Source organism: Metarhizium robertsii (assembly GCF_000187425.2).
Source record: "Metarhizium robertsii ARSEF 23 chromosome Unknown MAA_Scf_5, whole genome shotgun sequence".
Classification (NCBI taxonomy): Eukaryota; Fungi; Ascomycota; class Sordariomycetes; order Hypocreales; family Clavicipitaceae; genus Metarhizium; species Metarhizium robertsii.
Window position 1 is genome coordinate 1,055,196 of NW_011942193.1, and position 27,467 is coordinate 1,082,662.

At 52.1% G+C, this 27,467-nt stretch overlaps 9 protein-coding genes across 9 annotated transcripts; 4 read left to right on the plus strand and 5 right to left on the minus strand.

Annotated features, from left to right (window-relative positions):
- Positions 1 to 673: 673 nt before the first annotated feature.
- Positions 674 to 3,136, plus strand: MAA_04334 (serine/threonine protein kinase, STE family, PAK/STE20-related protein; the record flags this gene model as incomplete). The annotated part of the gene is made up of 1 exon (XM_007822332.1): positions 674 to 3,136. The coding sequence occupies one exon, from the start codon at positions 674 to 676 to the stop codon at positions 3,134 to 3,136; it is 2,463 nt and encodes an 820-aa protein (XP_007820523.1).
- A 288-nt stretch (positions 3,137 to 3,424) lies between these two features.
- MAA_04333 (Telomere length regulation protein) lies at positions 3,425 to 6,477 on the minus strand (the record flags this gene model as incomplete). Its single annotated transcript, XM_007822331.1, has 3 exons — positions 3,425 to 5,109; positions 5,163 to 5,591; positions 5,646 to 6,477. 3 exons carry the CDS (start codon positions 6,475 to 6,477, stop codon positions 3,425 to 3,427), a joined length of 2,946 nt encoding a protein of 981 aa, XP_007820522.1.
- Positions 6,478 to 7,218: 741 nt separating this feature from the next.
- Positions 7,219 to 8,401, plus strand: MAA_04332 (NEDD8-activating enzyme E1 catalytic subunit; the record flags this gene model as incomplete). The annotated part of the gene is made up of 2 exons (XM_007822330.1): positions 7,219 to 7,255; positions 7,329 to 8,401. 2 exons carry the CDS (start codon positions 7,219 to 7,221, stop codon positions 8,399 to 8,401), a joined length of 1,110 nt encoding a protein of 369 aa, XP_007820521.1.
- A 361-nt stretch (positions 8,402 to 8,762) lies between these two features.
- MAA_04331 (uncharacterized protein) lies at positions 8,763 to 10,029 on the minus strand (the record flags this gene model as incomplete). The annotated part of the gene is made up of 2 exons (XM_007822329.1): positions 8,763 to 9,842; positions 9,964 to 10,029. 2 exons carry the CDS (start codon positions 10,027 to 10,029, stop codon positions 8,763 to 8,765), a joined length of 1,146 nt encoding a protein of 381 aa, XP_007820520.1.
- Positions 10,030 to 10,472: 443 nt separating this feature from the next.
- On the minus strand, positions 10,473 to 15,112 carry MAA_04330 (WD40/YVTN repeat-like-containing domain protein; the record flags this gene model as incomplete). Its single annotated transcript, XM_007822328.1, has 3 exons — positions 10,473 to 14,209; positions 14,271 to 14,925; positions 15,011 to 15,112. The coding sequence occupies 3 exons, from the start codon at positions 15,110 to 15,112 to the stop codon at positions 10,473 to 10,475; spliced, it is 4,494 nt and encodes a 1,497-aa protein (XP_007820519.1).
- Positions 15,113 to 15,929: 817 nt separating this feature from the next.
- MAA_04329 (Proteasome B-type subunit) lies at positions 15,930 to 16,854 on the plus strand (the record flags this gene model as incomplete). The annotated part of the gene is made up of 2 exons (XM_007822327.1): positions 15,930 to 16,055; positions 16,165 to 16,854. The coding sequence occupies 2 exons, from the start codon at positions 15,930 to 15,932 to the stop codon at positions 16,852 to 16,854; spliced, it is 816 nt and encodes a 271-aa protein (XP_007820518.1).
- An 885-nt stretch (positions 16,855 to 17,739) lies between these two features.
- MAA_04328 (chitin synthase activator) lies at positions 17,740 to 20,088 on the minus strand (the record flags this gene model as incomplete). Its single annotated transcript, XM_007822326.1, has 3 exons — positions 17,740 to 17,851; positions 17,920 to 18,058; positions 18,120 to 20,088. The coding sequence occupies 3 exons, from the start codon at positions 20,086 to 20,088 to the stop codon at positions 17,740 to 17,742; spliced, it is 2,220 nt and encodes a 739-aa protein (XP_007820517.1).
- Positions 20,089 to 23,219: 3,131 nt separating this feature from the next.
- Positions 23,220 to 24,661, minus strand: MAA_04327 (ER-derived vesicle Erv46-like protein; the record flags this gene model as incomplete). The annotated part of the gene is made up of 3 exons (XM_007822325.1): positions 23,220 to 23,393; positions 23,448 to 24,370; positions 24,469 to 24,661. 3 exons carry the CDS (start codon positions 24,659 to 24,661, stop codon positions 23,220 to 23,222), a joined length of 1,290 nt encoding a protein of 429 aa, XP_007820516.1.
- Positions 24,662 to 25,663: 1,002 nt separating this feature from the next.
- On the plus strand, positions 25,664 to 26,844 carry MAA_04326 (RNA recognition motif domain protein; the record flags this gene model as incomplete). Its single annotated transcript, XM_007822324.1, has 3 exons — positions 25,664 to 25,715; positions 25,812 to 26,140; positions 26,206 to 26,844. 3 exons carry the CDS (start codon positions 25,664 to 25,666, stop codon positions 26,842 to 26,844), a joined length of 1,020 nt encoding a protein of 339 aa, XP_007820515.1.
- Between the last annotated feature and the right edge of the window lie 623 nt (positions 26,845 to 27,467).

Genomic DNA, 27,467 nt, shown 5'->3' on the forward strand with positions numbered 1-27,467 from the left:
CTTGGTGTGGCTCCCTGAAGCTCGAAAGATTTGGCGCGAGCTTTGGACTTGACTTGAAGGGCATTTCAATGGTTGTCGGGTAACTGCTACATGCTTATGTACATGCCACATGCACCAGACCCTATAGGCTTCTAACGCATGTCTGGTGGTAAGACACGGCACCGCTGAGTGGGCATTCCAGACGTTGCTTAGTGGAGGGAGCCCGGCACAGCCCGCTATCGGGTCCTACTAGGACATTGAAGGCGAGCATCGACGGGTCGACGGTACGCATCGCCCTAACGCCACCAACGCTACGGCACCCAGGTACGCGCTTCGCAGGGGGTTGCCTAGCAGTCACACCAGCGTCGGGCTGCCACCCAGCCAAGTTGCGGCTGTGGCCTCTGGGCAGGCCTGCCCTGGGCCCCTGGCTCCATCTGACACACTCGTACTCCGTCCTTCTCGTTCCGAGCCCCAGGTCTCCACTGCTTCTCCTTGCCACTTCTCGAACCACATCGCGCATCAGAAAAGACTTGACAGATTGGCGACTTGCACGGCCATGGCCGCATTCCCTGTCGGTGCAGAGTGCAGACTTCATCTTTCCACATAGTCGGCGCATGACTGGGCCTAGGCCCTTTGATCTCTTGCCATCTCACTGTTGCATGCCCGGCCTGCCGTCCATGTCCGTCTCGCCAAAATGGCGTCCCTTCAACCGCGTCTGACTGAGATGTCGGCCACCAGACACAAGGCCTTTGAAGATGCCAAGAAGATGCAAAAGGCCGTCGTCGAGACGTGCACAAAGTCAGGAAAGGATATTCCGAGATATCAGCTCTCGGAGCTGATTGGCAAGGGAAGCTTTGGCCGAGTCTACAAGGCAACGTCTCAAACTACGGGTAAGCTCGTTGCCGTCAAGATCATCGACATCGAGGAGAGCGACACTGTCAACCCCAAGCTGGCCGACACATACAGTGACCTCCTCAAAGAGATCAATGCCCTGAAGCTGCTGAGCGACAGCGGCGCCAAAAATATCAATCATGTCATCGAGGCACTGCCCGTTGGCCAGTCCATGTGGATGATTACCGAGTATTGCGCTGGCGGCAGCGTCTCGACTCTAATGACGCCCACTGCTCCAGGCGGGCTGCAGGAGAAATGGATCATTCCTATTCTGCGCGAAGTTGCAGAGGCTCTTTGGTGGGTTCACGGCCAGGGTATTATTCATCGCGATATCAAGTGCGCCAACGTCCTGATCACCGAGGTTGGCGACGTTCAACTCTGCGACTTTGGCGTTGCTGGCGTCATTGAAACCAAGTTTGACAAGCGAAGTACCTTCATCGGCACCCCGCACTGGATGGCCCCCGAGCTCTTTGATCAGTCAACTTCATATGGCACCGAAGTCGACATCTGGGCATTTGGCTCGTTGGTGTATGAAATTGCCTCTGGACTGCCGCCCAATGTAACGGATGGTATCGACTTTTCCAGACTAGGCACTCATCTGAAGCAGCACACGCCGCGTCTTGAGGGTGACAGATACTCTAACGGCTTAAAAGATCTCGCCGCCTATTGTATGCAACATGACCCTGCAAAACGCCCAACAATCGAGCAAATCCAGCGCCACAAATACATTCTCAAGACGGAGGATGCCTATCCCTCGTCATCGCTAGCTCACCTAGTACGAGCATTCAAGTTGTGGGAGGCACAAGGAGGAGATCGACGCTCTCTGTTTTCAATAGGCGGTGCCCAAGGCTTGTCCGACCTTGCCTCTACTGCAATGGGCAATGATGAGTGGAACTTTAGCACCACGGCTGCCTTTGACCAGCAAGTGTTTGATGATGGAGATGCCCAGGATGTTTACGACGTTTATGGTACCGAGGTTGACTTCAGCCAGCAAGCTTTTGAGGAGACGTCGAAACCTAAGAAGGGCAAGTCCAGGCGACGACCACCACCACAATTACCATCTATCAAGGCACCCTTGGAAAAGGTATTTGACCCAAATACTATATCAAACTACGAAGACAATTCAAGAGCATACTACGGGCGTCCGTTCCCGGCTCCAGCTCCCACTTCAGCTTCAGCTTCAGATCTCCCACTCCGAGATGAGTCTGCTGCACCAGCGGACGTTCGGGAGTCCCTGATCGACCTCGACGCATCATTGCATGGGGGCGATATATCTCAGTTTGCCGACATGGGGACCATCAGAGCTGGTGACTCTCATTCCTCAATAGACTACGACCTCGGAGACACGCCCTACCCAAGGCCGCCGTTGAGTGACCCTGCCGACCTGAACAACAACCGACGTACCCAGGATTGGAAATTTCCCACCATGCCGCCGCCAGCGTCCGCGAACCCAGAAGTGTTTCGATTCCCTCTTACCAATGATGCTTCGGCCCCTAACTCGGCAAGACCGGCGTTGATGCATCACCCCACAGAGTCGTATCAAACATCCACGACGTTGAGCGAGCTCGCCCCCTCCAGCTCAAGTACAATGGACAACCGTGCCTCTGTTGGGAGCTTAATCGACCTCGACATGAGTTTCGCAGACTCCGGAACAGATTATACTCGCCCATCAACGTCTCACTCGGATGTAGCTTCCATGAGCGGCTCGGAAATCGGCGGCGCAAACCCCTTCGAGCTTGAAAAGCATGCATCGCTCTATGTGCTACCCACGACGGTTCGAGAACCCTCCATCTATGTGTCAGACGACTCGGAGTTTTCCAGCGCCCTCGCCGACTACCCCGACCCCTCGTCTGACAACGAACAGCCCCATCAGGATGACCAAAACTCACAGCAAAGTTATCCCCCTTCAAGGCCGTATTCCCTAAGCGAGTTCGCAGACATGGACCCCGAAGACATCACCCCTCAGCAAACAGTCGGGCCCAGCGTTTCCACCTTTCCCGCTACCTATCAAGATCCTCCTCCCCCACAGCCAGCCCTCAGCCAACCCCGCGCGTCATATCAGGACATCGTCCTGCCACCTTTGCCTCTTGCTCCGTCACCATATGTCATGCAGGGACAGGCATCGGCAGAAGACGTCAAGAACGAGCTGCGTCGACTGGCAATGAGCCTGGGGGATCACTTGAGTCACGCAAATGCCTATTTGAACAGCTTGCCTGTTGGACGGGGTAGTGTAACGCGAATGGAGTCTGTCAGTGATGGAAGCTAAGAAATTCTCTTTGTGTATGTGTAAAGGGCATGTGATGTTGGGAGAGGATGGACAATGTACTATGATGTATGAGATTGGTGAGCGAAAGAAAAGTGCACTTGCTATTGGCATAACTTTGGGCTCGGAAGCACGGAGTCGGATGTTTTTCCTAGGAAGGATTGTACCCGGGTGTAGGGAGGCGTTTTTCATCGTGACTGTTTTAGCTCTCAGGGCATTTTTTGATACTACAAATAATTTTTCCATCTCATTTGCCTGTCATTCCATCGCAATGTGAAACCCAGACTTTGTCTAATTAGACCCAAGCAAGTCCCCCATCAATAACGCCTGATACTTCTCAATAGCTTCGCCCAGCTTGATCAAGACGCCTGCCGCCAACATCTTGACATCATTCTCCTCGCCGCCGTCATCCCCACGCGTCCGCTCAAATACACTTGACACCCACTCGCGCGACTCTACGACCTCCCTGCCTTGCTCTTCGCATATCCGCCGCATATTATCTTCATTTACCTCTAGCAGCACTGACATGGCTACCAGCCAGCCCTTGAGGGCGCCCAAGTCCCCTAATACATGGACTCTCACCCGTAATAGCAGATCCCACAACTCAGAAGTAAGTTGTGGCAGGGAGAGTGTCGACGGACCGGCAGCATTTACGACAATACCCAGTGTTTGGAGATAGAGGGCTAGCATGGAGGGATTCAAAACGACGGGTCTAGAGGAGCGCAGTGCAAATTGGAAGTGCGCCGTGAGCGGGAAGAAGAAGTATGTCCCTAGAATAGCGGCAGTAGTATTTGGTATCACACGCATACGCGGTTTGTTTCGGGACTTGGACTTGTACCGCGCGGAGAATGTTTGGAGCTTTAGTGCGTCAGGTCCAGTGTTTGCGTCGGCGGCTTCGGCGGCGAGGGGGGCAAGGAATGTCGATGTCAGGGACTGGGCAATGTTGTCGATGGCATTGGGAGGCAGGGGTTTGAGGTTGGATGAGGAGAGTTGGCTTGTGGAGGTTCTGGGCTCTAGGTAGAGCTGTTCAATGTTTTCGGGGAGTCGTTTCGACGGGAATGACGATGAAGATTTGTATTCTGAGATATCGAGACCGGCTAGTTCGCGAGCTGATAATCCCAGGGTGACGAGAACTGACGTTCGCTGTGAGAGGGAGTAGTCGCCTTCGAAGAAAGTACGGGCGAACCATGGTGCCATGGCCTTGGGCTGGGAGATTACCAGGGCTACCATGCCTTGAAGGCGCAAATCTTCAAAGTTTTCAATTTCGAATTTGTCTTGGAGGCCGACCAGGAGTCGTGCAAGCTCTTCGGCGTGTGAACTGACTTCGGTGCCATAGTTGGCCTTTCGGCGAATGAGTGCGGGAGCTGTTTGCACTCCAAGTTTCTGCTTGTCGTATGACTCTGAGTCTCGTAGGAACGTGATGAGGTCACGAACATAAACTGGGGGTTTGGGCTTGTTCCGTTGAACCAGGGTTGGATCATCATCCGAATCTTCGTCATCCGTAACCTTTGCTGCAGTGGGGAGATGATCGTCATCGTCATCGGACGAGTCAATTTCTTCAATGATGGCTTTTGGGGCTAGCTCGCTAACAACGGGTTTATGTTTTTGTTCCCTCTTCGGTTGCGGTTTTTGAGCCCGCCGGGGGCGCGGTTTCGTTGGCTGTGGCGGTGGAAGATTGGAAAGAAGCGACTCAACTGGCCCGATAGGATCCGAGACTTTAGTTAGACCTTTAAGCCATTGTGCTTCTTCTGTTTCCATTTCATCCATGTGAAAATCGAGCTTCTTAGTGTTGTTGTCAGACAATGCGGATAGGCCTTCTCCGACACACATGCCCAAAAAGCGCGCTCTGGCATTGGTGGAGGCAATCCGATTAGATATTGTTGATAAATAGCTTCCAGAGCGAAGAAGCATGGTTAGTTTTATGGGAGATAGCTTTGCTACATATGCCGCACTGAGCAGTAATACTTGGGTGTGGGCTGCAGAAATAGTCAGCGCGCCTTGAACTGAGTGTGGTTCTTGTTATCCTCACCTTCTTGCTGTAGAATTGCAGTATGTTTGATGTAAAGCTGGTCTCCGAACTGGTTCAAGCTCTTCTCCAAAAGCGACGTGATTGTCTCTTTGTCCTTTGCCAGAACAGTCACCACAGCTCGTCGAATACCAACCCCATCACCTAGCCCAGCCCCAGAGGGACTGCAGCACCAATTCAAGAGATGGGTTTTGCGACCCGCGTCATTCTGTATTACACCATCAATTACGCCAGCAACGGCAGAGACCTCCTCGACGGGTTTCGCATCTTCCAACTCCAGGTGATTCAAGAACTTTTGTGATAGATATTCTAGGAGTATGTATATCACTTTCTTGGATGTCTGCGGTTGGTGGAGACAAACTTTGGAGAATAATCCAGAAGATGCACCTCGAGACAGCAGGAGCTGGTCAATGACGATAGTAAGCAAAGTCTCTATGTAGCATCAGCTCATGAACTCATTATCTTGGTAAAGGGACAACTTCTTACCCGGATATCCCAAGGACAAGGATCGTTGAAACACCTCAAAACAAGTCTGAAGTTCAGCAGCCTCCAATTGAACCTTGGCCCAAGTTGCGATGTTTCGTCCTATCCACTTGCTATACTCAACGCCATCCACAAGCCATCGACCAGGGATTGGGTTTCCTTCCTTGGCAATAATCTCTGAGGCCTCGGCAGAAATGGATATGATACGGCCGCTAGTTACCAAGGAGAGCAGCGTTTGAGACTGGACTTTTCTCGAAACTGCATCCGCTAAACCAGCCGTTGAAGATTGCCAAATTCGTCGAATTGAGTCATCTCCATCCAATAGCACGGACAAGAGGTCCAGAAAAATATCAAGGTGTAGGTTGATATCAGGCCTCTTGACATGCTTCGTAGCGAATTTTGATTCCTGGACAAGTGCCTTTATGTGTCCCACTACCGCGTTGATGCCAGCGACACTCTGCAAACTCGAAACCAGGCCCACGGCATCAGCGGATGCCGAAGCCAAGGATGCAGGCTCTTTAATGGAATATTCTTGCTGTAGTAAAGTCCAATAATTCGGTACGATTTCCGACACAAGAACATGAATGATGGCAGCGCTCTTGGGACTAGGCACATGAATATTAAACTCGGAAGACGCCTCTTCCTTGGTAAGAAATCGAAGGGCCGAAATCAGCGAGTCATAGTCCGGCTGGCTCTTCAGGACGGACAACGCGTCATCCGCAGAGAGAACCTTGGAAAGATTGGAAAGCTCCGTAGTTTTCGTAGCCATCAACGGCTCCCCATCTTCCCTCTTCCGCAAGTACGTCGTGCTCACCGGGGTGAGTAGTTCATCCATGCTGGCTGACCAGCTCTGGTCTTCCAGAGTCACAGTGCTGAAAACATGAGATATTACAAAGGTTATATCGTCATGGGCCGGGATTACGAGAGCTTTCAAAGTTCACGACCACTCGTTGGCCTGGAGTAAATGCAGCGCCTACTGAGGTCAAACTGGTTTAAGGTTGCGCGCCCCACCCTCCACCGACCACCAGCTTCTAGATTCATGTACCCAGGTACTTGGACCTGTCGACGTTCACCACCTGCACTCTCTCTTTTCTGCCTATATCTCCGTCTCCGTCTCTCCATCTCTCCGTCCTCTCTCCTCCCCCGTAAAACCAAGTCTCCCTAGGGAACCGTACGGCAAATGGATGATAAAATGAGCATAACTACTCAGTCCACGCCAGATTCTGGGACCATAAATGAGGAGGCAAGATGGTGCGTACATTTCAAGCACTGACTAACATAACGGACCACCTGTTTCTGACGACGTGAAATAGGAAGTATATTGATCATATACGACGAACCCCTGGGCCCTTTACCGATCCAGAGGCCACATCTGAAGAATTTCTAGCACAATTTGAAAAAATCAAAGTTCTGTGCGTTTCGTCTTGACACATTGACACAGCCAACAGTCACAGCTAACATTTTCACACCAGCGTCATGTACGTTTCACTCGCCCACGAGCGCATGTCATCTCACTCACCAATACCATTCCAGCGGCGCAGGAGGTTTAGGGTGCGAAATCCTCAAAAACCTCGCCATGTCCAAGTTCAAAGACATTCACGTTATTGACATGGGTACTCCGCGGCTCCCCCTTCCTCCGCCCTCTACCAGCCTCAATCCCCCCCCTCACTAACCTTGGTCCTCTAGACACTATCGACGTATCCAACCTAAACAGACAGTTCCTCTTTCGCAGCTCAGACGTAGGTAAATATAAAGCCGAAGTGGCGGCCAGATTCGTCCAAAACCGCGTAAAGGGCGTCACCATCACCGCACACAACAACAGGATCCAGGACTTTGATGAGACCTTCTACAAACAATTCCAGCTCGTCATCTGTGGCCTCGACTCCATCGAAGCACGCCGATGGATCAACGCTATGCTTGTCTCTATCGCCGAGGAATACGAAGCCGACCCAGATTCCATTAAGCCCCTTATCGACGGCGGCACAGAAGGCTTCAAGGGTCAATCCCGCGTGATTTTGCCTTCCATGACATCCTGCATCGAATGCCAACTCGACATGCACGCGCCCCGAGCAGCCGTGCCCCTCTGTACCATTGCTTCTATCCCGCGCCAGCCGGAACACTGCATCGAGTGGGCGCACGTCATTGCATGGGAGGAGGAGAAGCCGTTCCCGAGCCTGGACAAAGACGAGCCGGAGCACGTCACCTGGATCTACCAGAAGGCGCTCGCTCGCGCCCAGGAATTCGGCATATCGGGCGTGACATACTCCGTCACGCAAGGCACCATCAAAAACATCATCCCCGCAATAGCGTCGACAAATGCCATCATCGCGGCATCCTGCTGCAATGAGGCGTTCAAAATCGCTACCAACTCTGCCCCATGCCTGGGCTTTGAAAACAACTACATGATGTACTCTGGCAACGACAGCATCTACACATATACATTCAAGCACGAAAAGAAGGATGATTGTCCTGTTTGCGGGAGAAAGGCCCGTCCACTAGAGGTTGACCCCAAAGTTACTTTACGAGAGCTCGTGGACTCGTTTGCTACGAGGCCAGAGGCACAGCTAAAGAAGCCATCTATACGAGCCGAAGGGAGGACGTTGTATATGCAGTTCCCACCGGGGCTGGAGAAGCAGACGCGACCGAATCTGGACAAGACGATTATGGAGTTGGGATTGATAGATGGGCAGCAAGTTGTTGTCACGGATCCGGCTTTTCCGCTAGAGTTTAACTTTTTCTTCAAATTCAAGGAGGCATAGAACAGCTCGAATTGTTCATACTTCCATTCCTTGATCCAGGGTGGGGGACGAGTATTTTGGTATTTATATTCGTCGAATATGCCAGAGCTGCGCAAGCTTCAGGCATTGGTGACATAATGACTAACCCTTCCATGCAGATATATACCTTTACCATCTACATCACCAAGGCCTCACATGCAGATGAAAGTAGATGAAATTATCGAGAAATATAACGTCATGGTATCATACCGTTTTATCTACCCATAGAAAAGGACCAAAAACTGCAACGCAGTTCACAAACACAAAAAGGAAGATAGCCGTAATATACACAAACTCCAGTTATATGCCCACTTTTTGCCCTCCCCCAATACAAAATCAAGGTTTACCTCGCCATATTGACAACCTGCTGCTCCAACTTTTTACACTTCAACTTCATGTGCTTTATGGCCTCCATGAATAGCTCATCACTATCCCACTGACCCGTGCTCTCGATCGAGAAGATGAAGTGGTCCCTCCTCCTGCCGAGCTTCACCTTGCCCTCAAACTCAGCATGTCGAAGACACTCTCTGCTCACGGTATCCTTCATAGCGTCCTTAACCACAGCCTTCTTCACACCAGCGTGGCCCTCGTATCCGCTCCCAGCCTTCTTGGCTTCTGCTGGCGTAACCTTTTCCAGGCCAATGACCCCCTGCGGGAAGCACCTGGCAAACTTCTCGGCGTCGGCACCCAGAATAGGCTTCAAGATCTTAATCGTCGGCATGAGGCGGTATGAAGCGGTGGCAACAGGCGAGAATTTGGCATGGTCAGCGCCGATGCCCTTGTGCATGTGCATCGACAAGTTGATCGTCTGTCTGGGCCGCAACTTGGCGATGAGAATGTCCGGGTTGACGGGGGCGATGGCGTCCTCGCCGCTGAAGAACTCGACCTGCTTGCCCGTGGGGACAAACACAATATCCTTGGCGTAAACATGCGCATTGTTAAAGGCCTCGAGGGGGTCGCGCTCGTCCGGCGCTGCGTCCGGGTTCACAGTGCAAGTGACGTTGAGTTCCAGGCGCACCGTGTTATAGTCGAAACAGCCGGCGTAGGGGTCCTCCTCTGCCTCCGGCTTCTTGTGCCACTTCAGAAAGTTCTTGAGGCCGTCGCGGCCGCCGTTGAAGGGGATCAGGCCCAGCCGGTGAGCGAGCACCTCGTCCTGGATCACCGACGTGTTGTTCTCGATGTATACGTTTTCAATGGCTAGAGTGGGGATCTCGGCGATGAGAATGCGGCGAAAGGCGTTGGCCAGTGAGGCATCGAGGCCCATCAAGGAGAAGGAAGAAGAGTTGGCCTCGTTCTGGTGGAAGTTGACGGAGAAGCCGGCTCGAAAGCGATCGAGAGAATAGGCGTGATCCTCGCCCGGGAAGTGGCCCGGGTAATCGACAGACGTTACATCAGTGACAGTCTCGAGGTTAATGCCCACAGTCTATCGCAAAGAGTGGCTTGGTTAGCTTGAATTTTGAGGCGACGCATTACTCCCCGTGCTGAGCCTCAACAAGGTGCAAGATACCGCTAAGAAAATACACTTTGGGAGAGAAGAAACGTACATTGCGTTGCTCTTCCACTTCTGCGCTAGGCGTGCTTCGCCAGTTGGCCATTTTTTCTGGTGCCATGGCTGTATACAATGCGTCAATGGCAAGTTGTTGAGTATTTTTCGGTTGTGAGCCGCGAGCTTGGAAATTTTTTGTACGCCCCTCCGACTCAAGCCCAGGGCCGCAGGTGACGAACAAATCTCCAACCAAGAAAAAAAAAAGCTGGGTAGCACCAAGTGCAGTCAAAGCTGATGGACCCACCTGAAGCCAAACTAGGCTTGGTTGGCATGTTACCGCGGCGGCCCCACAAGCATGAACTTGTGGTTAACTTCGTGGTCATCAATCTCTTATACAGATGTATACAAAGTTCAAGGTTTTTCACTCAGACTCCTAAGACAGCTCCACAGTCTATGCAAATAATGCATTTGGTCTTCGTATTTGATACATTATCTTCATGCCCCTAAAATACATTTGTAATCTTCCATGCTCTTTGAAATAGGTCCACCAACAATCGCGGCGGCCGCCTAATCGATATCTTCCAAGTTCCATACATTAACGCCTCGTTTGCCCACACTGTCCTTCAACTTTGATAGTACGGCCTGACGCCTAGCCCTTTTTTCCATCAAATCACTTTTCTCATCCTTGCTAAACCCGCTAAGTTTCTTCCTTGGTGGCGTGCCCTTCATCGCCGCGTCCCGGGACATTACACCAGATGACATCGTCAGGCTGTGGCGGAAGTTGCGGGACGGAGTCACGTCTGGGGACATCATGATGCTCTTTCTCGCTTGTGGTGTCACCATTGGAGATGCCTCACGGCTTGTTGACCCGAGTTTCATCTTGCGCAGCTGCGTCTCCAACACGTCGATGTCTCCGCTTCGCTTTTCAGCCATTGAGGTCATCTTCGAAATGGTGCGCATGATCGCTTCGACTGTGGGTACATTGGCGCTTCCTCTGACTGATGAGCTTGACATAGCTGCAATTCTGGTCTTGAGAAGAGTCAATGCCTCCTCTGCCTCTGTCAGAAGCTTCGTAAAGTTGGTAAATTCCCTTCGTAATTCATTCTGTTGAGCAGCTTGTTCTGCGCTGAGGGGTAGCGTTCGGGCTTGTTCAGCCTGTTCTGGGTCCGTTCGAGTCATAATGACTCTTTTGAGGTCTTCTTGTTTAGCTCGTAGTCGCTGCATATCTCGTGACAGGTCTTGACAGGCGTCCAACTTGTCATCCAAGTTTTGCACGCGACCGTTCTCGAGATCTGAGTGCAGCTCGTTGTCGAGGACTTCGCCCAAGTCATTAATCTCGCATAGAACCCAATCATCCGGAATCTCAAGATCTTGTTTACTTCGGCCATCTTCCGCGGCATTCTCAGTGTGACCTTTTGTGAATGCCTTGACCGCCCGCGCGTTGAGGCCCAGTGTATCAATCATAGAGTTAATATCACGATACACAGCTTCCACTTGAGAAGGAACACTTTCTTTCGCAGGCGGGGCAACATTTGAGTGCGCAATAAATTCATCAAGTTGCAAGGTGCCTTCAACTTCGGAAGAAAGCACCTTTTGCATTTCTTCATCCTCCTCGTCAACCAGAGGCTGAGTCTCTTCCGCCTCTTGTCGCTCCCTCATACGTCTATGCTGAAGCATAAACGGATCCTCGCCCGGCGGCTGTTTCTCCCTGCTACTGATGATGGAGCTGCCGGGGTGCATTTGAGACTGCTTCGCTCCAAGAATCTGTGATGCCACACCGGGAGCACTAACCGACCGTGTAGCATCGGATCTAATCACTCTCTGGGGTACAGCACCGCGCACAGGACTAGGCGAACGGGGACTAGCCTGACTTGGCTTGGGGAAAAGGGCGGGTGCACCGCGACTGATTTCTCCAAACAGTGGACGAGCCCTATCTTCGGGTCGGACAGAGGCCGGTGTCGCCCCTGCAATGCCGCCGAACGAACTTTGAGGGGTGAAACCAGGCGTGATGTTCAGGCCACTCGTCACTGGGCTTAGGTCCTTTGCGACATCTACTCCGCTTCCTTCTGAGACTTCATCCTCACCCAGGTCACTCTCATCGTCTTCCGTTGTTTCTGGGAGGGAGGGTATGCTCGACGGCTCTTTTGAAGGGGGCCCTGGCAAAACAAAGCCTGCCGCCGCTGGCGCATCATTGCCATTGGCTGTGGTCGTGGCCTGGGTGGAATCAGCAGGTAGCGAAGTCTGAATAGAGGGCTTCTTGGTGAAGTCGGGTGGCAGCGGAGCATCCTCAACAACAATAGGGTTTTCGACCTGTTCGGTGACCTTGATGACGTCAGGTTTAGGGCTAGGTTCCGCTTGCTTGACCGTTTTTGAAAAGACGGACGGCAGCGAAGCATCGGGTTGGGTCAAGGAGGGTTTCGGGGTTGCAGAATCGGATGATGAAAGCGTAGAATCATGCTTCAAGGGCGTAGTAGTTGATCCAAATAATTGGGTACGATTAGATGTTGCCGAGGAAGATGAAGAACCATCCACAGGATAAGCAGCTTTGCTTGTTGTGTCAGGTGGCAAGGGAGTTTCTTCTTCAACTTCGACCTTAGGTTCCCCGGTAGCTGAATCGGTAGCTTTGGATGATCCAAACAGAGAAAACCCGCCAAGTTTCGGAGTGTCTGTAGGAGTGCCAAATAAGCCAGTAGAAGGTGTTTCTGTTTTGGTCGCTTGTCCAAAAAGTGAGGTTCCGGGAGTTGATGATGTTGCGAAGCTAAACCTTGAAGGTCCAGGAGTCGTTGTTGGAGTAGTGGATTCTTGGGGTTGCTGGAGTGGGAAAATCGATCGAGACTTGCTCTGAGGAGTCTCTTCAGTGGTTTCAGTTGTATCCATGTCCTCATCCTTGGCCGAAGGTGTGGCTTCACTGGGTTTGCTGGTGGCGACAGCCCCCAAAGCCGATCCGAATGCGCTTCCGAACATCGAGCCGCCAAAAGTAGTGGAAGGCTTCTCGTTCGAATCATTTTGGAATGGGTCCGGTTTGAAGGACGATTCTAGCTTAAACGGTGTTGATGACGCGAAAGGGTTTGCAAGTGGTTTGTCTTGTTTAGCAGGGAAAGCAGTGTCTGCTGAGGTATTGGATTTCGCCAGTGTACCAAAAGTGCTCGCACCAAACGTACTGCCCTTTCCGAATCCGCCTGAACTACTATTGTTGCCACCTAATGCTGAAAATCCGCCCTGAGAAGAGAATGCGGAAAAGCCGCTTCCAGTTGATGGTGCTGCAGGTGCTGCATCACTGGTGTTGGAAGTGGAAGTGGCGGAACCAAAGGGACTTTGATTGTTGCCTCCGCTAGCAAAGCTAGAGAAACCTGACTGCCCAAACGCAGGCTTCGAACCAGCGCCTGGTGCCCACGGAGACGTTCTCATACCCAACTGCGAGGATTGGCCAAAGCCCAAGGAGCTGGTTTTGCCAAATGCTGAGCCTGTGCCAGATGGCGAGCTGCCAAAAGTGCTGGAGCCAAATGCAACGCCCCCTGTGGAAGTTGCTGGTGTTGTAGTTGACGCCCCCCATGGTGAAGATTTCTGTCCCAGCTGTGAGGAACTTCCAAAAGCCGGTGGTGCGATCGGTGTTGTAGACGAGCCAAAGGGAGTTGAGGAAGCAGCGGCAAATGGAGAGGCAGAAGTTGCTGCTGCTGTGGGTGTTGAGGCTGGTGCTGACTGGACTGTACTATCCATCATGGCTAAACCAGAATAGTTTTGTCCCTTTTTAACTGCTTCATTGTATACTAACCACCACGAGCAAAGAACGCCTTCATTGGTCAGAGCCCAGAATCCGGGTAGAGGTCCCGAGGACTGGTCTAGTTCTTCGTCTGATGGAATGGGCTTGTAAACCGGGTCTTTGCTGGAAAGATCCAGAGCTACGCCAATAGCCACTGAGTCATCCATGCTCTCCGTCATAGGCAAAGTAGGTCGTCTCGCATCCCCCAAGATTTCAGTAGTAGTGAACACATTGGTGATGGAGTCGGCTGGCTTGTCGTGAGCCAGCGGCGTCTTTGACCTTGTCAAAATTCCAACGTCCGTTGAGGCAGTGGAGGACACGATGAGAAGATCCTGCAGGTCTGAAAAGTCCCTTAACCGCAAGATGGCGTGGTGAGGGGGTTTCTCTGCCCCAAAAGGCTCGACGGGATCCGTTAATTTTTGGAATGTGAATGACGATGGTGGTTGCCGGCTGATAATGTGATATATAGAGCTGGGCGGTGACTCGTGTGTCATGCTATGAATGGTAAGGAATAAGTTGTTTTCCAACCATATGAGGGAAGAGACTGAGGATTCGATGTTAGTACGTATGACGTAGAAAGACGAGAGTTAAGGCCATGCCCATACCGTGACAGTCTCCTGAATTTGGAGGCTTGGGAATATTCCCCTTGCTATCGCCCTCAGGAGTCATTTGAGAGATAGTCCCATCAGCCATACCAGCGCAAAGCTGCTTGCCCTTGGCACTCCAACTGAGGCAACTCACTTGAGTTTTCAAGGGGTTACTCAAGCTCCGTTCCTTAAAGTTCGCCATGTACAGGTTTCCATTGCTAGTCACGACAGCACAGAGCTCAGATTTTCCCGCCACAGGATTGGGCGCCAGGTACAGCAAAGATTCGCCATTTGTGGATAGCTCAAAAGCAGAATTCGACGACCCCTGGAGGAGGCTCTGCACCTCATAGACTGCGAGGCCGCCACCCGACTCTGCCGACAATATTAGATGGTTTTCATCTGCAGTGAAAGCAAGATGCGAAATGCGCATAGGCATAGGGATTTTGAGTTGGGGTTCAAAGGAGCGAACTTCTGACTCGCCATCCTTTGGGGAGGTGAAAGCTTTTCGAACGGACTCGGTCGTAGCAATGGTTACTTGGTCGGGGCCGGCAGCAGCCACAAGGCCCCTTCGGGAGGCGATACTAAGTAGACTTGATGTCTGGGCAGGTAAAGAAGGCCATGGTGAAGTTAGGCGAACCTTTGCCTCGCCAGCAAGAGGCGGGAATCCGAGACCCTGCAGTCGCAAGCCGCCATTAGCCATCCTTGTGTTCATTTCGCAAAAACCGGCATGTCTTGTGATATAAAACATGGACGCTTACCTCAGTCTGTATCGTCTCCAAGTCAGGTCCAACGGATGCTTCTACTCCAGCTGCACCGCCATCACCAAGGGTGTTTGCAGTGTTTCCAAAGCCAAAAGACATGTTTGCCGCACAGATACCAGCCTGTTTAAAAGTGGTCCAAGTTCTTCAATCCAGCATGTACATGAGCAAGAGTCTTGGAATGCCAAATGCGTATCGAAAAACCTGTCATGAACGGAAACGCATTCATTCTCCAGAGCATCAAAGCAGGCTGCAAAAGGATAGCAGTGTCATAGACAGATGCAAAGCGGCGACAGTAGACGCGACAACTTGCTGTCAATCCTTGATCTGGTGTCTACAGCCAACAAAAGGAAACGAATCGTATAATTGGCGTACGTGCGAAGATGGCCGGCAGAAAAGCAACGGATGAAAAGCAAACAGAAGCCAGCGCAGCAGTGGCACAGTCTGTCGCGATGACCTCCAAGGCCAACTTTTTTGGTAGCTCCTAGTTAAGGCGTTGGATGGAAGGCACCAGCCACGTGACTGAGCCGCACCAAGCATGGCAGGAAGCTTGGACCAATCAGTCACGCTGTTGACTGAACGCCACACGCTGAGATGCTTGTACTTGCGCGCGCCCAGCACTTGGGCACTACTGGGGGGAAGCTCGCCTGCCTGAAGTGCGAATCGAAGGCAGCTTTTAGCCTCGTCATCCAGGTCTCTGCCTTCTCAACCTCCCTCTACGCCAACCACACCCACGACTTCGAGCCTCCATCAAACGAAATCAACAACCACAATTCCGCAATCACATTCTTCTTCAATCCCGCCAGTTTCGGACTCCCTAACGCGATCCGCTCTAAAGTAGCTTCAGAGATACGAAACGATCCGTCAATCGGTGTAGCAGCGAAACACTGCAGACCGAACAGGACGACAACCATCCACAATGCCGGGTTTCGATTTCTCCAACTACAACCGCAATGCGGCACTACATGCCAGAGGCGTGCCTCTTCCCAAAGCCACCAGCACGGGCACAACCATTGTAGGCTGTATATTCGACGGCGGTGTTGTCGTACGTACTTCCCCGAAGCCAATCAACCAACCCATCATTCATGGCCCAGCTTCATACGCCATAACCCTGAAATCACCCCCCGATACTGACAGGTAACACCTTTACCTAGATTGCTGCCGATACCCGAGCCACATCAGGTCCCATTGTCGCCGACAAAAACTGCGAAAAGCTGCACTATATCTCGCCCCAGATCTGGTGTGCAGGAGCCGGCACCGCCGCCGACACCGAATTCACCACGGCCCTCATCTCGTCTCAGCTAGAGCTGCACTCGCTCTCTACGGGCCGCAAACCCCGAGTCGTCACCTGCATGACGCTCCTGAAGCAGCACCTCTTCCGCTACCAAGGCTACATTGGTGCGTATCTGGTCGTCGCGGGCTGCGACCCGACGGGCACCCACCTGTTCACCGTCCACGCCCACGGCAGCACCGACAAGTTGCCCTACGTCACCATGGGCAGCGGTAGCTTGGCCGCCATGAGTGTTTTTGAGACACAGTGGAAGCCAAACTTGACGCAAGAGGATGCCGTCAAGCTAGCCAGCGAGGCCATCTTGGCTGGTATCTTTAACGACTTGGGCTCCGGTTCCAACGTGGATGTTGCCATCATCACCAAGGACAAGACGACGCTCAAGAGAAATTACATTAAGCCTAATGAGAAGAGTGCCAAGTTGCAGAGTTACGCATACCCCAAGGGCACGACGGCTGTTCTCAATGAGAAGATAATCAAGAAGAATGAGATTGGGCGATACGTTACCGTCACAGAAGTGCCACTTGAAGGGGAGAAGATGGACGTGGACACTTGAAGATTGAGTTTGATAGTGAGTTAGAAACTAGAAGCGGTAGCAAAGTGAGGTAGACACATGTAACAATACGAATAAACCCTTTCTTTCCGTCTTATATCCTATCCTAGCAAATCGCGAAGACTACACTCCCGGTGCCACTAGTCGTCAAAATCAGGAGGATCTAGAAACACAACTGAGTCTCTGGAAATAAATAATATGCAATATTCTCGATTCATCTTTCAATACTGGGCATTCCGCCACAGGGTATATAAACAAATGCCTGGCCCCTCCAACCGGAGCCTTGGTCCAAGAACGAGTCAAAAAGACAAAATATGATAGATATCCGTTCCCCAGGAACAACATCGCCAAAGCGACAGCAACGGTGCCTGTCGTACACGAAATACGAAGGGAAAAGCTTTCCACAAAACGTTGGTCCCTATTACCCCATTCCCAGAACGATAATGCAATGACAAAGGAAGTTTTTATTTGTGTGCGTTCCGAAAAGAATCCCGGCAAGGGCGGTGGGAAATCATGCATCTCTTGAAAATTATTTCCACGGGTGGAAAGATTGAATTACCTGATGTATTTTCGCAGTCCAGTAAGGAACATGAGAGCCCCTCGGGCAGAAAGTGAAAGGAGGCAGGCAAAGAAGAAGTTAAAACGGGTAGAGAAAGGGGGGAAAAAAAGAATCCGCCTGCTTAAATGCTGACTGTAGAAACAAGGAGAGATATCCCGTAAGTCATGCTAGAGCAGAGCTGCCGGCCCGAAAGAAATAGATAAATATGGAAGAAAAATGAACTCCGAAGTAGATGGATATATGATGGATGTGGGGGGGAAACGTCATGGTCATGAGAGATTACACGACTAGCTTTTGTCGATGTAGAGGTCGATGAGTTGTCAAAGTGCCTATGAAGACTTGAGGCCAAACATGGTGCGTGTACGGGATTTGCTGCGTGTCTTTTTCCCGTCCTTGCTCGGTGACGGCTCGTCGTCGTCGTTGTATTTGGCTTTGTGGATCCTTTATAAGATGTTTTAGCATCGAGTACAAAGCGAGCGACGGCGAGTTACTTGAGTTGGCAAACTTACCAGCTATTTCCCACCATGCTCATTCCTTTTGCTTCAGCCATGCGGTAAAACTTGGCGCTCTTCTTCAGGTTCTTCTTGCATCCAATACCTTGAGCATAGCAAAATCCTGCTTCTGCAAGGGCATCGACATCACCCCAAGCTACAAAAGTCATGTTGATTAACACATCTGGCCAAGTACATCGGCTATTATAAAAACTTACTTCCAGCAATCTCAAAGCATCGCAGGGCAAGAGATTTGTCTTGTTCGATACCCCATCCATTCATATGAGAAACACCCAGCTCGTAAATGCTTAAAGCAAACTGGGCTTTGCGCGCCCGCCTCTCAACCACAGCCGCTGGGGCAGCACGGCCCTCTTTCACTTGATCTTCGTCATCCGCGATTTCGATGCTGGCATGCTCAGCTGCCTTTCTCAACCATTCGACACCTTCTCGTTGATTAGCTCGCATACCCCAGCCATGTCGGCATGCAAGAGCATATAGCAACATGGCAGTTGGTAAATTCTGTCTTGCGGCTAGTCGGAGATGGTATGTTGACTCATTCAAGGAGCCGTTTTCATGACACTCTATGCCCTTGGCCAAATGCTCTTCTGCCGACATTTCAGAGGCCGTTGGGGCCAAGGATCTAGACGTAGGTGGCGGCCGAATTGTGCTGGCAGAATCGCTTGTGTTTGTAGAGGCCGGCGTCCTGCCCCGGGATTGCTCATGCAGCGCTGATGTGAAGGCTCGCCCTCTTGGGCCATCCTCAGACTTCCGAATCGCGTCAACTGATGGCCGTGGAGGAAATGACGATGTGCCAGCAGCTGCGAGTCTCGAGCTCTCCATACTTACTTTACCAACGTCCATGGACGGCCTAGTTGTGCCACTCACCGTGCTAATCGCATCATCAGGAACTGTTCTAGCAGATGAACTAGAAGGTCGTGTAGGAGGTGATGGAGGTGCGCCATTGGGATAACGTTGAGCATTGCTGGATGATGCCACGGGCTGTTCCGAAGTGATCTCATTTGGCTCTTGTCGCTGAAGCGCTTTCCCTCTTGGAAGAGAAAATTTAGAATAAATGTACGATGGAGCAGCACCTTTAGCGTCATCCGTCTGCTGATCCATGAAGGCCTCGCTATGCATGCTAACAGGAGTATGTGCAGTATCATCAGCCAGGATGAATGATGGCTGGCTGTCTGATGAAGCCTGACGAGTTGGTACGTCGAACCCAGGTGTGCCAGCTCTACTAAGCGGTCGCGAGAAATTGAAAGACGGCCGTGGAAGAGCGGATGAATCAGATGCAGCAGACGGCGACCTCTTAAAGGATGAGGTCAAGGCAGGGGAATGCACAGAACTCGCCAGAGCAGCACTGCCGGAGGACAGTTTACGTGGCAAGGAATGAAACGAACTGCCCATGTTGCTCGAGTTCTCATCGTCTTCGAGAACGGGGGAGGAGAGGATGCTTGATGAGCGTCTGGGGAAGAGGGAGGGCGGTGGCACAAGACCCAGTTCATCAAAGCGGCCTTGCTTCATTCTCTCTGGAGAACCTGTAGAGACAGGTGCGTTTCGTGAAGAAGTGGACTGTAAGCTATTGTCCTTGCAAGCGGGAGATGGCTCAGAGTGCTTTTCATATTGGGACTGGCTATCACTCTGGATCGGTGATGGTGAACGCTCTTGGCGAGCGCCAAAGACATCTCCACGCTGCTGGACGGGGTCCATTTGTCGTCCTCGTAGGATATCAGGAAATGATCCAGGCAAGGCCGGTACGTCAACATCGGGGGTAGGCGGTATCTGGCTCATGCGCGGGTGCATCGACTTGGGCCGTTCCTCGTTTGTAAACGCATCCTCGATTTCGGTTTTGAAGCCAAAGCCAGAGGAGGGTTCTGGAGATTCAGGATCCGATACAGATTCTGCTGACATCGAACGGAAGTACTCTGATCGGCCTTGGACGATCAAAGGCGATTCAACAGTTAGAGGAGGTAATCTACTCATCCTATTTCCATCCCTGTTGCTTTCCTGCAGCTGCTTGGCCAGCAGGCGACTCTGAAGGGCAAATGCATCGAGAGGAGACAGCTCTGGCGGCACTTCGCCAGCGACGTGCATGCGCGGGGATCGCAAAGGCCTGGAGCTCGACGACATGGCAGAAGAGTGCGAATCAGCCCGCAGGTCAAGCAAGTCCGGGCGCTTCGGCATGTTGGACTCGTCGTGCACCGTCAAACGGCGCAATTTGTTCGCATGCAAGGGGTTGATACGGTGATCGGCTTGCGATAACTGCAAATGGTTGAAAAGAGAGAATGGAAACGAGCTCTACTCGCGAAAAGTCGGGGGTTTGCGGTCGATGTTGGATAGGGGTTATGTCGGTCGCCAACTCGGTTTATTTTATTTCATCACCGGAGAGTTGTTCTGATAGGATCCAATTCTCCAAACAAAAAAGAGTGTAGTGCAGACGATGCACAGAGCAGTGTGATCCGGATCGGTGACTGTCTAATTCGATCGCACACGCATTTGAGGAATGAGATATATTTAGTATTGCGTCGTCGGTGGTTGTATTGGGGGCACGAGGCGCGGCTCTGGTAACGACGGCCGTGCGACAAACAACAGCAGCGTCGGCGATGTCTGACTTGGCGGCGAGGCGAGAAATTCGTAAGAACGGGAGGCGTCGTTGCCAATGTCGACAGAATAAGAACAGGCAGGACAGGTAAGTGAATGGCGACGTCTAGCGGGTGTTGTGTCGTGGCGCAGCAAAGGTCAACTTGTATAATCAAATCAGATGAAGCGTCGAGCGTCGAGCATCGAGCGTCGACAAGGCTCAGAAGTCCAGAGGAACAGAAGGGGCCCCGATTGGTGTGGCTGTCGGCGGGAAACGATTCGCAGGGTGAGGGGAGCATCAAGCGTTGATGTATCGTTTAACCGGCCAGTCCCAGATGTCCCTTATTCACGGGCATTGGCGTCCCGTCTGCCAGGCTCGCGGGCTGCAAATACGGGTGATGCAAAGGGGAGGAGGCGAGAAGGAGGCGACATGAGCAGAAGCACGACGTTGCGCCCGACTAGGGCTTGGGATGGCATCAATACAATAGGAGACGAAATGAACCCTGCTGGCTGCTTCCCACCGTTGGCCAGTAACCAGTTCAACGTCCTGAAGTCAACTGGGGCGAGTTCAATACGAGGCACCACCAGCCATGCGTCGCTGGGACTAACATTGAACGGCCCTGCTGGCGCTACAGCCACTAGACTCTGGCTGTTTTGGGTTGTGCTCAGGCCGTGACAGTAGGCACCCAACGATTGACCCCGTAACATTGAATACTTGGCTCCCGTGTTGTGCTGCGGATGCTCGCATCTCATTCCTCGACCCCCGTCCAGCCCCTGTCCCGCCGGGTGTCCAGGGCCTGACAAAATAACGCTAACAAAGTGGCTCTCTTAATATCAACTGCCTGGCCGTCATCCCCACTAGCCGTCCCCCTTACGCCCCAGTGCCCCCTCTCGCTCCCCCTTTGGCGGCGCATGGCTTGAGTTTCCAGGCCCCATCCACGCTAGCCACTTCAGGTGTGTCAGGGACCTGCAGCATATTGGCAATGGAGACGGCTTCGGTCTGGGGTGCATTTAACGACCGGACTCAATGCCTTCACCTCCTTGGAAGGTTAACTGGTCGCACCGGGGGGCTGCGTTACAAAGTGCCAAACTTGTCGTTTAATTTCCTGTCTCTGGTCTCCCACATATCGCGCGGGGGAGCTTCCAGCTCAGCTGTTCTCCGCGATAGAAGCTCATCAATGTTGGAATACGGCGCGTCTGACTCCTCATTGGATCTGGTCTTGGCCACAGCACCAACAGGTGGCGAATCTAAAAATGTCAACTTGCTTGTCCCGTCTGGTGTTACCAGAACCGGTTGACGCTGCCACTGGCCACGCACCAGGCAGGCCATAAAGCAAGTCGCGTGACGACAAGGTCCGAACCCAAATAAACTCAGGGGATCCCCTTTGATATTTATTTTTATCTTTTGCCATCCCCCCCCCCCAAGCTGTGGTTCAACAGTAAACGCAGGCCAACGTCTTCCACGGCTTCTTTGTCGTACAAACAGGATACAGGGTATCCACTGGCTCCATGTCACGCCTCGCACCATCTGTTCTGCCTCTCTCACTTGCTCACCTCCAATAATAACACCCATCGATTGCATGTCAGCCTGGGGGCCTAGAGCTCGAACTGCACCGATCAATGATGTCCAGGTGGCGTACTCTGTACGTACCAGAGCCGCCCCTGACCCAGCCCTCCCGTCACGATTGTCCGTCCGCCATGTGCTGCTACCCTGTAACGACCGGCCATATTGTCAAACCCCATTCCTTGATGATGCTTGGTTCCTTGGCCATTCCGGTTTCGCCAGCTGTCACTGAAGATCTTCGTCGTGGGGTTTCTCTCTCTCCTTTTCCGTCTTTCTTGATTTTCGAGCTCTAGGCATATCGAACTCCAATGTCTCCTGCCGACCTTATAATACATACATGCTTTGCGTCCCAAGGCTCCATATGTGTGCATCTAGGAGGATGCGGACTTGGAATGCTCAACGGTTGCCCTGGTGGCCAACTGCACCTTGTTCGAATGACATACTACTACACACAGTGCTAAGACCCTGTGGCCGGATATTTTGCTTCCCTCGGTCGGCCACCAACCGGAGCTGCGCCCTGGTCTGAGATACTCGGTCAAAAAACCAAGACATCATAACTCCGTACATGGTATCGTAAGGAGACGGACGTTTCTATATCCACTCTTGCCGATGCATCTGGGCTACCACAGCAGTTGTCGATACCCCGTCAACCTGTGACACATGAGCAAGCCTGTCAAGGGCAGATGCGCCACGTGAGACACTCGGATATGGCTGTCCAGACCTCGATATCCCCTTTCCCAATCATGAACAAGAATGATACACGATAGTCCACACGGGAGTCCTCGCCAACGATGCAACCCAGCTGGTGTAACATAAAATCTCATTCCACATCTCAGATCGAACCAGCACAAGTCACATTTCACCGTCAGGACCCCGTACAACTTTAAAATGTACGTAAAACGTAAATTTCATGCGCATCAAATCACAGCCACTAATTGCAAATATTCCACACTCACTCTTTGCCCCCCTTCTAATTGTCTTGATCGCATCCCCATGCTCGCCCCAACTCAGCCGTTATGCGATGCTCTCCTCAGCAACACAGTCCCCATCCCCTGTTCAAAAAGAGTCATCCAAAAAAAAAAACAAAAAACAAAAAAAACAAAAAAACGCCTTAGCCTATGCCCCAAATACAAAAGCCGGTTGTATGATAAACACAAACCAGAGTACACTTTTACAGATCCTTTGACCGCATCTTCTTCAGTCTCGCAGCACCCTCGAATAGGCCACGGTCCACGGCGGCGGCGACAGTGAGCGTACCGCCGACAATTGCGCAGAGGCCTGCAAGGAAGCCAGTGAAGGTCTTGGCAGGCTCTTCTCTGTTGATAACCTTCATGGGAGAAATATCCTGTAATCAATTAGTATGTCGACATGGTAGGGTGAGGATTTTATGGATACTCACATATGAGAAGAAGACGCCGGGAATACCGCCTTGTGAATGTTGACGTTCTGCATGGCCCTCAGCGGCATCGTTACCTCCCTCAAGACTTCGCTTGTGGCTGGTGACCGAGTACTGGTGAGTCTCAAGGCTGCCATCGGCATTGCCATACGTCGACCCGGCCGCGTTCTTGAATCTCTTCTCCCAACCGAGGGGTAGGTACGAAGTGGGCACGATTTTGACAAAATACATGTAGTTGAAGGCCGGATCGCCAATCTCTTGCCTGGTTCCATCAAGGGGGTTCAGATGATGGTTCGTCCAAGGCATGGAACCCTTGCCCAATCGGTCGGAAACCGCAGCGGGAAGCTGAGGACCGAAACGGAGCTGGTGAATAGTATGCGTGAAGTCGTGCTGCTTGCCATTGGGGGTCTCCCAATAGTTCTTGAGGTCGTGAACATGCATATTCCCGTTGCTGAAGCTGCGACCAGGAGCGAGATGAAAGTTTCCAACCACCTTGTTGACTTCGAGATGGCCCTCAACGCGACAACCCTCCTCGCGCTGCTCATCCAACCTTTCAGCATAGTGCTCACGTGTACACTGCTCGACGTTTTCGCCCCTGCCAAACGCCCAGCCCTGGCTTGCGTATGCCTCTCGGACTTCATCGCAGGTATTGCAGCACCCGGCCTTTCGTGCGTTAGGGGGAGCCGTAGCACCGTAGCATTCACCACAGTAGGAGGGGTCCAGATGATCAGCAGGATCGTCGTGGACTTTCATGGACTTGATATCAATGACACCACCTCCTTGGGATTCAGGTCGGAGGCGGACATTTTTCACACCGTGTGAGACCCCGTGCTGCTGCTCCCCAGAGACATCCATGACATCGAGGGTGAGCAGCTCGCAAGGCATTCTGGGGAAAGTCATGTTGAGATGGATCTGCATTCGCTCTCCTGTACAGGCTCAGTTAGTATTCGCAAACTTTTGAGTTGCAAGAAGGGTAGCGCATAGGGACCACCCAAAAGTCAGAAGCCAAGTTGTTTCTCCATACCTCTGCTCTTGTCTACCACCAATTCTGGTCGTACGACGACTCGTCGATACTCAGCCCATTCTCCCCAAGACAAGAAGAGCACGACAAAAAGTGATATAATTGTCACGACACCACCGCTCGTAGTGCGGATTCGGGCCTCATCGACCGTCTTTGTGAAGGCATCCAGCCTCGTGAATCTCGACTTGGGCGGCATTGCTGACCTGGTTCGTCGTCAAAGACTCAATGGCGACAGCTGGCGACAGACTCCCCACTAAGAGGTCGCCTTCAAGGCAACTGGGCTTGGAAGACGGACAAGTTCGACAACCACAAGAGGGCAAGAACCGAAATGAGAAGAACGAAGCCCTGGCTAAAGCAGAGTGGTGGGTTGTACCGAAATATGATAGACTTGTGAGAACTGTGCGGCTTAGTTGCTCCGGGAACTGGTAGGTAATACACAATGGAAGGTCGTAAGATCAAAGAATCTGGGATGAGGTTGAGGCCACAGTCGCAAGTACTGCTCCAACATGGGCGAGGCTGAAAGAAGCCACAGTTAACTTCGCAGTAGTACTCTTCGAATGCATGCACGTGTGGGGACAGCGAATGGCAGGGGTCCGATTCTCAGGGAGCCAAATTTGGACAACCGCTTATCCGTGCGTGTGTAGCGGGTGCTGCGCGCGAGCTGTCGTGCCGCCAATTGATGGCTCTTTAGTCTGGTGTTTCTGACCCTCCCCACACGCCTTGAGACTCGCAGTGGCTGGGTGCTTCAGTGGTTTGAGGGTTCAATTGGCCCGCGTCAGGGCGGCACCGGCTCATCAGTCGCGACTTCCCTAGCTCCCCGGCAAATCGCCGGGTAGGTACAGAGTACTTGGGCTAGATCGTGCTCCAACACTTGCGCCCATCAGTCGGCAGTCCCAATCACAGAGTCTGGTGGCTGCAACTGGAGCCATGATGAGAAGGCCGCCGAGCTAAATTTGTAGATCGCACATGCGTGTTCAAGGTCCCATCTCCCACCTGCCGCCAACGTATTGAGGCTTCCTGCATTGAATCATCTTCTTCAGCTATCCATGAAGGCCATTGGGTCACAGGTGACACGAAACGCTCAGTGGCAGTAATCAGCGACCCGTCGCTTCACTCTTTTTATCAGCGTGACGGTTCCCTTCGCGACATCACGACATACGATTCTCACGATAGGTTTCGCCCGGCCCAGCACATCACAATGTCAACAAGACCGCCCTCTCGCGTGGTATTTGTGGGAAATATTCCTTACGGTACGGGTCAAAAAAAAAAAAGAAAAAGAAAAAAGAAACCTGAAACTTTTGACTCTCCTCAGTAGTTCTTGACCTTTCTAACTAGACCATATATAGGCCTCTCAGAGGAACAAATTACGGAAATCTTCAGCCGCGCCGGCAAGGTCGAACGATTCCGACTAGTATACGATTCCGAAACAGGTCGTCCAAAGGGTTTTGGATTTGCAGACTATCCAGATACTGGTTCGTCGAGTAACCCATACGCCGCCACTGAGCATACAGCCATCGCCTCCTCCACACTCCCTAGAAACCATGCTGACCTCATTTCTGCAACAGACAGTGCTTCGTCTGCGGTACGAAATTTGAACGACTTTGAGGTTATGGGTCGCAAGCTCCGCGTCGACTTTTCTAATGAACAAAAGAGTGGTGACGATGACAATAGCCAAGTATGGGCAAAGAAACGCCTTTCCCGGGCGTCACAAACCTCGGCTCGCTAACAAATGCATCAAAGTCCACGTCGAATCCTACGAATGGTACGCCTACCAACGCATACGGCGCACAAGCGATCTCGCTACCTCCTCTCCCTGCCGGCAAGGAAATCCCCCCGGGATTGACCTGCACCGATGCCATCTCACGAACACTCAACACCCTCCCACCGTCCCAACTGCTCGATATCCTCGGCCAGATGAAGACGCTAGCTACCTCTGAACCCCAGAGAGCGACAGAACTCCTCCAGCAGGCGCCGCAACTTTCGTATGCCGTATTCCAGGCACTCCTTCTCATGGGACTGGTATCCCCCGAAGCCATCCAGTCTGTCGCCGATCCTACGGCTCCTCTCCCGGCGCCTCAACAGCCAGCGACGGCGTATCCCGGCTCTGCAGCGGTGTCCGCCTACTCAACTGCGAATAACAACACACCACCGGTGGCCGGTATGCCATATGCGCCACCGGCAGCAGCAGCACCAACGACAGCCCAGCCGAGTTATGGCGCCCCGGCGGCACCACCGCCAGCATCTGCGACAGCCCAGGACCCCGACGCTCTGATGAGAGCCGTCATGGACCTGACACAGGCCCAAATTGACATGCTTCCGGAAGCTGATAAACAGCAGATCATGGCCCTGAGAGCCACATTTGCTGGCCAGCGGAGGTAAGATGCGACATGCACGACATGCCACAGATGTATGAAAACAAACACGGTCATGACAAGGGTGTTGGTCTGCCCAGTGAAGTGCGCAGGGAAGCGGAATCTTTACGGCCGGGGTTGCGTACTGAAATACCAATTTGCTGCAGCAGTATTATTGAGAGGTCATTCTGGATAGAGTCAGGTTGAGCCGGCGCAATAACGGTTGCTATGTACATTTTTTTTATGTTGGGTTGAAAAATGGTGGTGCATGCCCAAAGACGGCGGCAATGTCGCAAATCGAATGAAAGAGATCAATAGTTGGCTGCAAACTGCTACGTCTCATTAAAAATACAAGACACTTGGCAAAACACCACGTTCCATGATAAAATGACACGCTTGAGCATATCCTTGATGCTAAAAGGCGATGACGGTATAACTTTTTTACAAACTACCCAGGTATGCATGATCCGACCGAAAACAGGAAAACCAGTCCCTTTGTACTCCTTCCCAGAAAAAATCAACTAACCAATAAGTCGTACCGTGGTTCCAACGTGGTTCCAACACCGTGTGTATCCCGGGACTAACACGCTAAAAACTGATGTCCCCAAAACTTTTGGATAGCTTTGCGAAACTGCTGAATGGCGCCTCGCC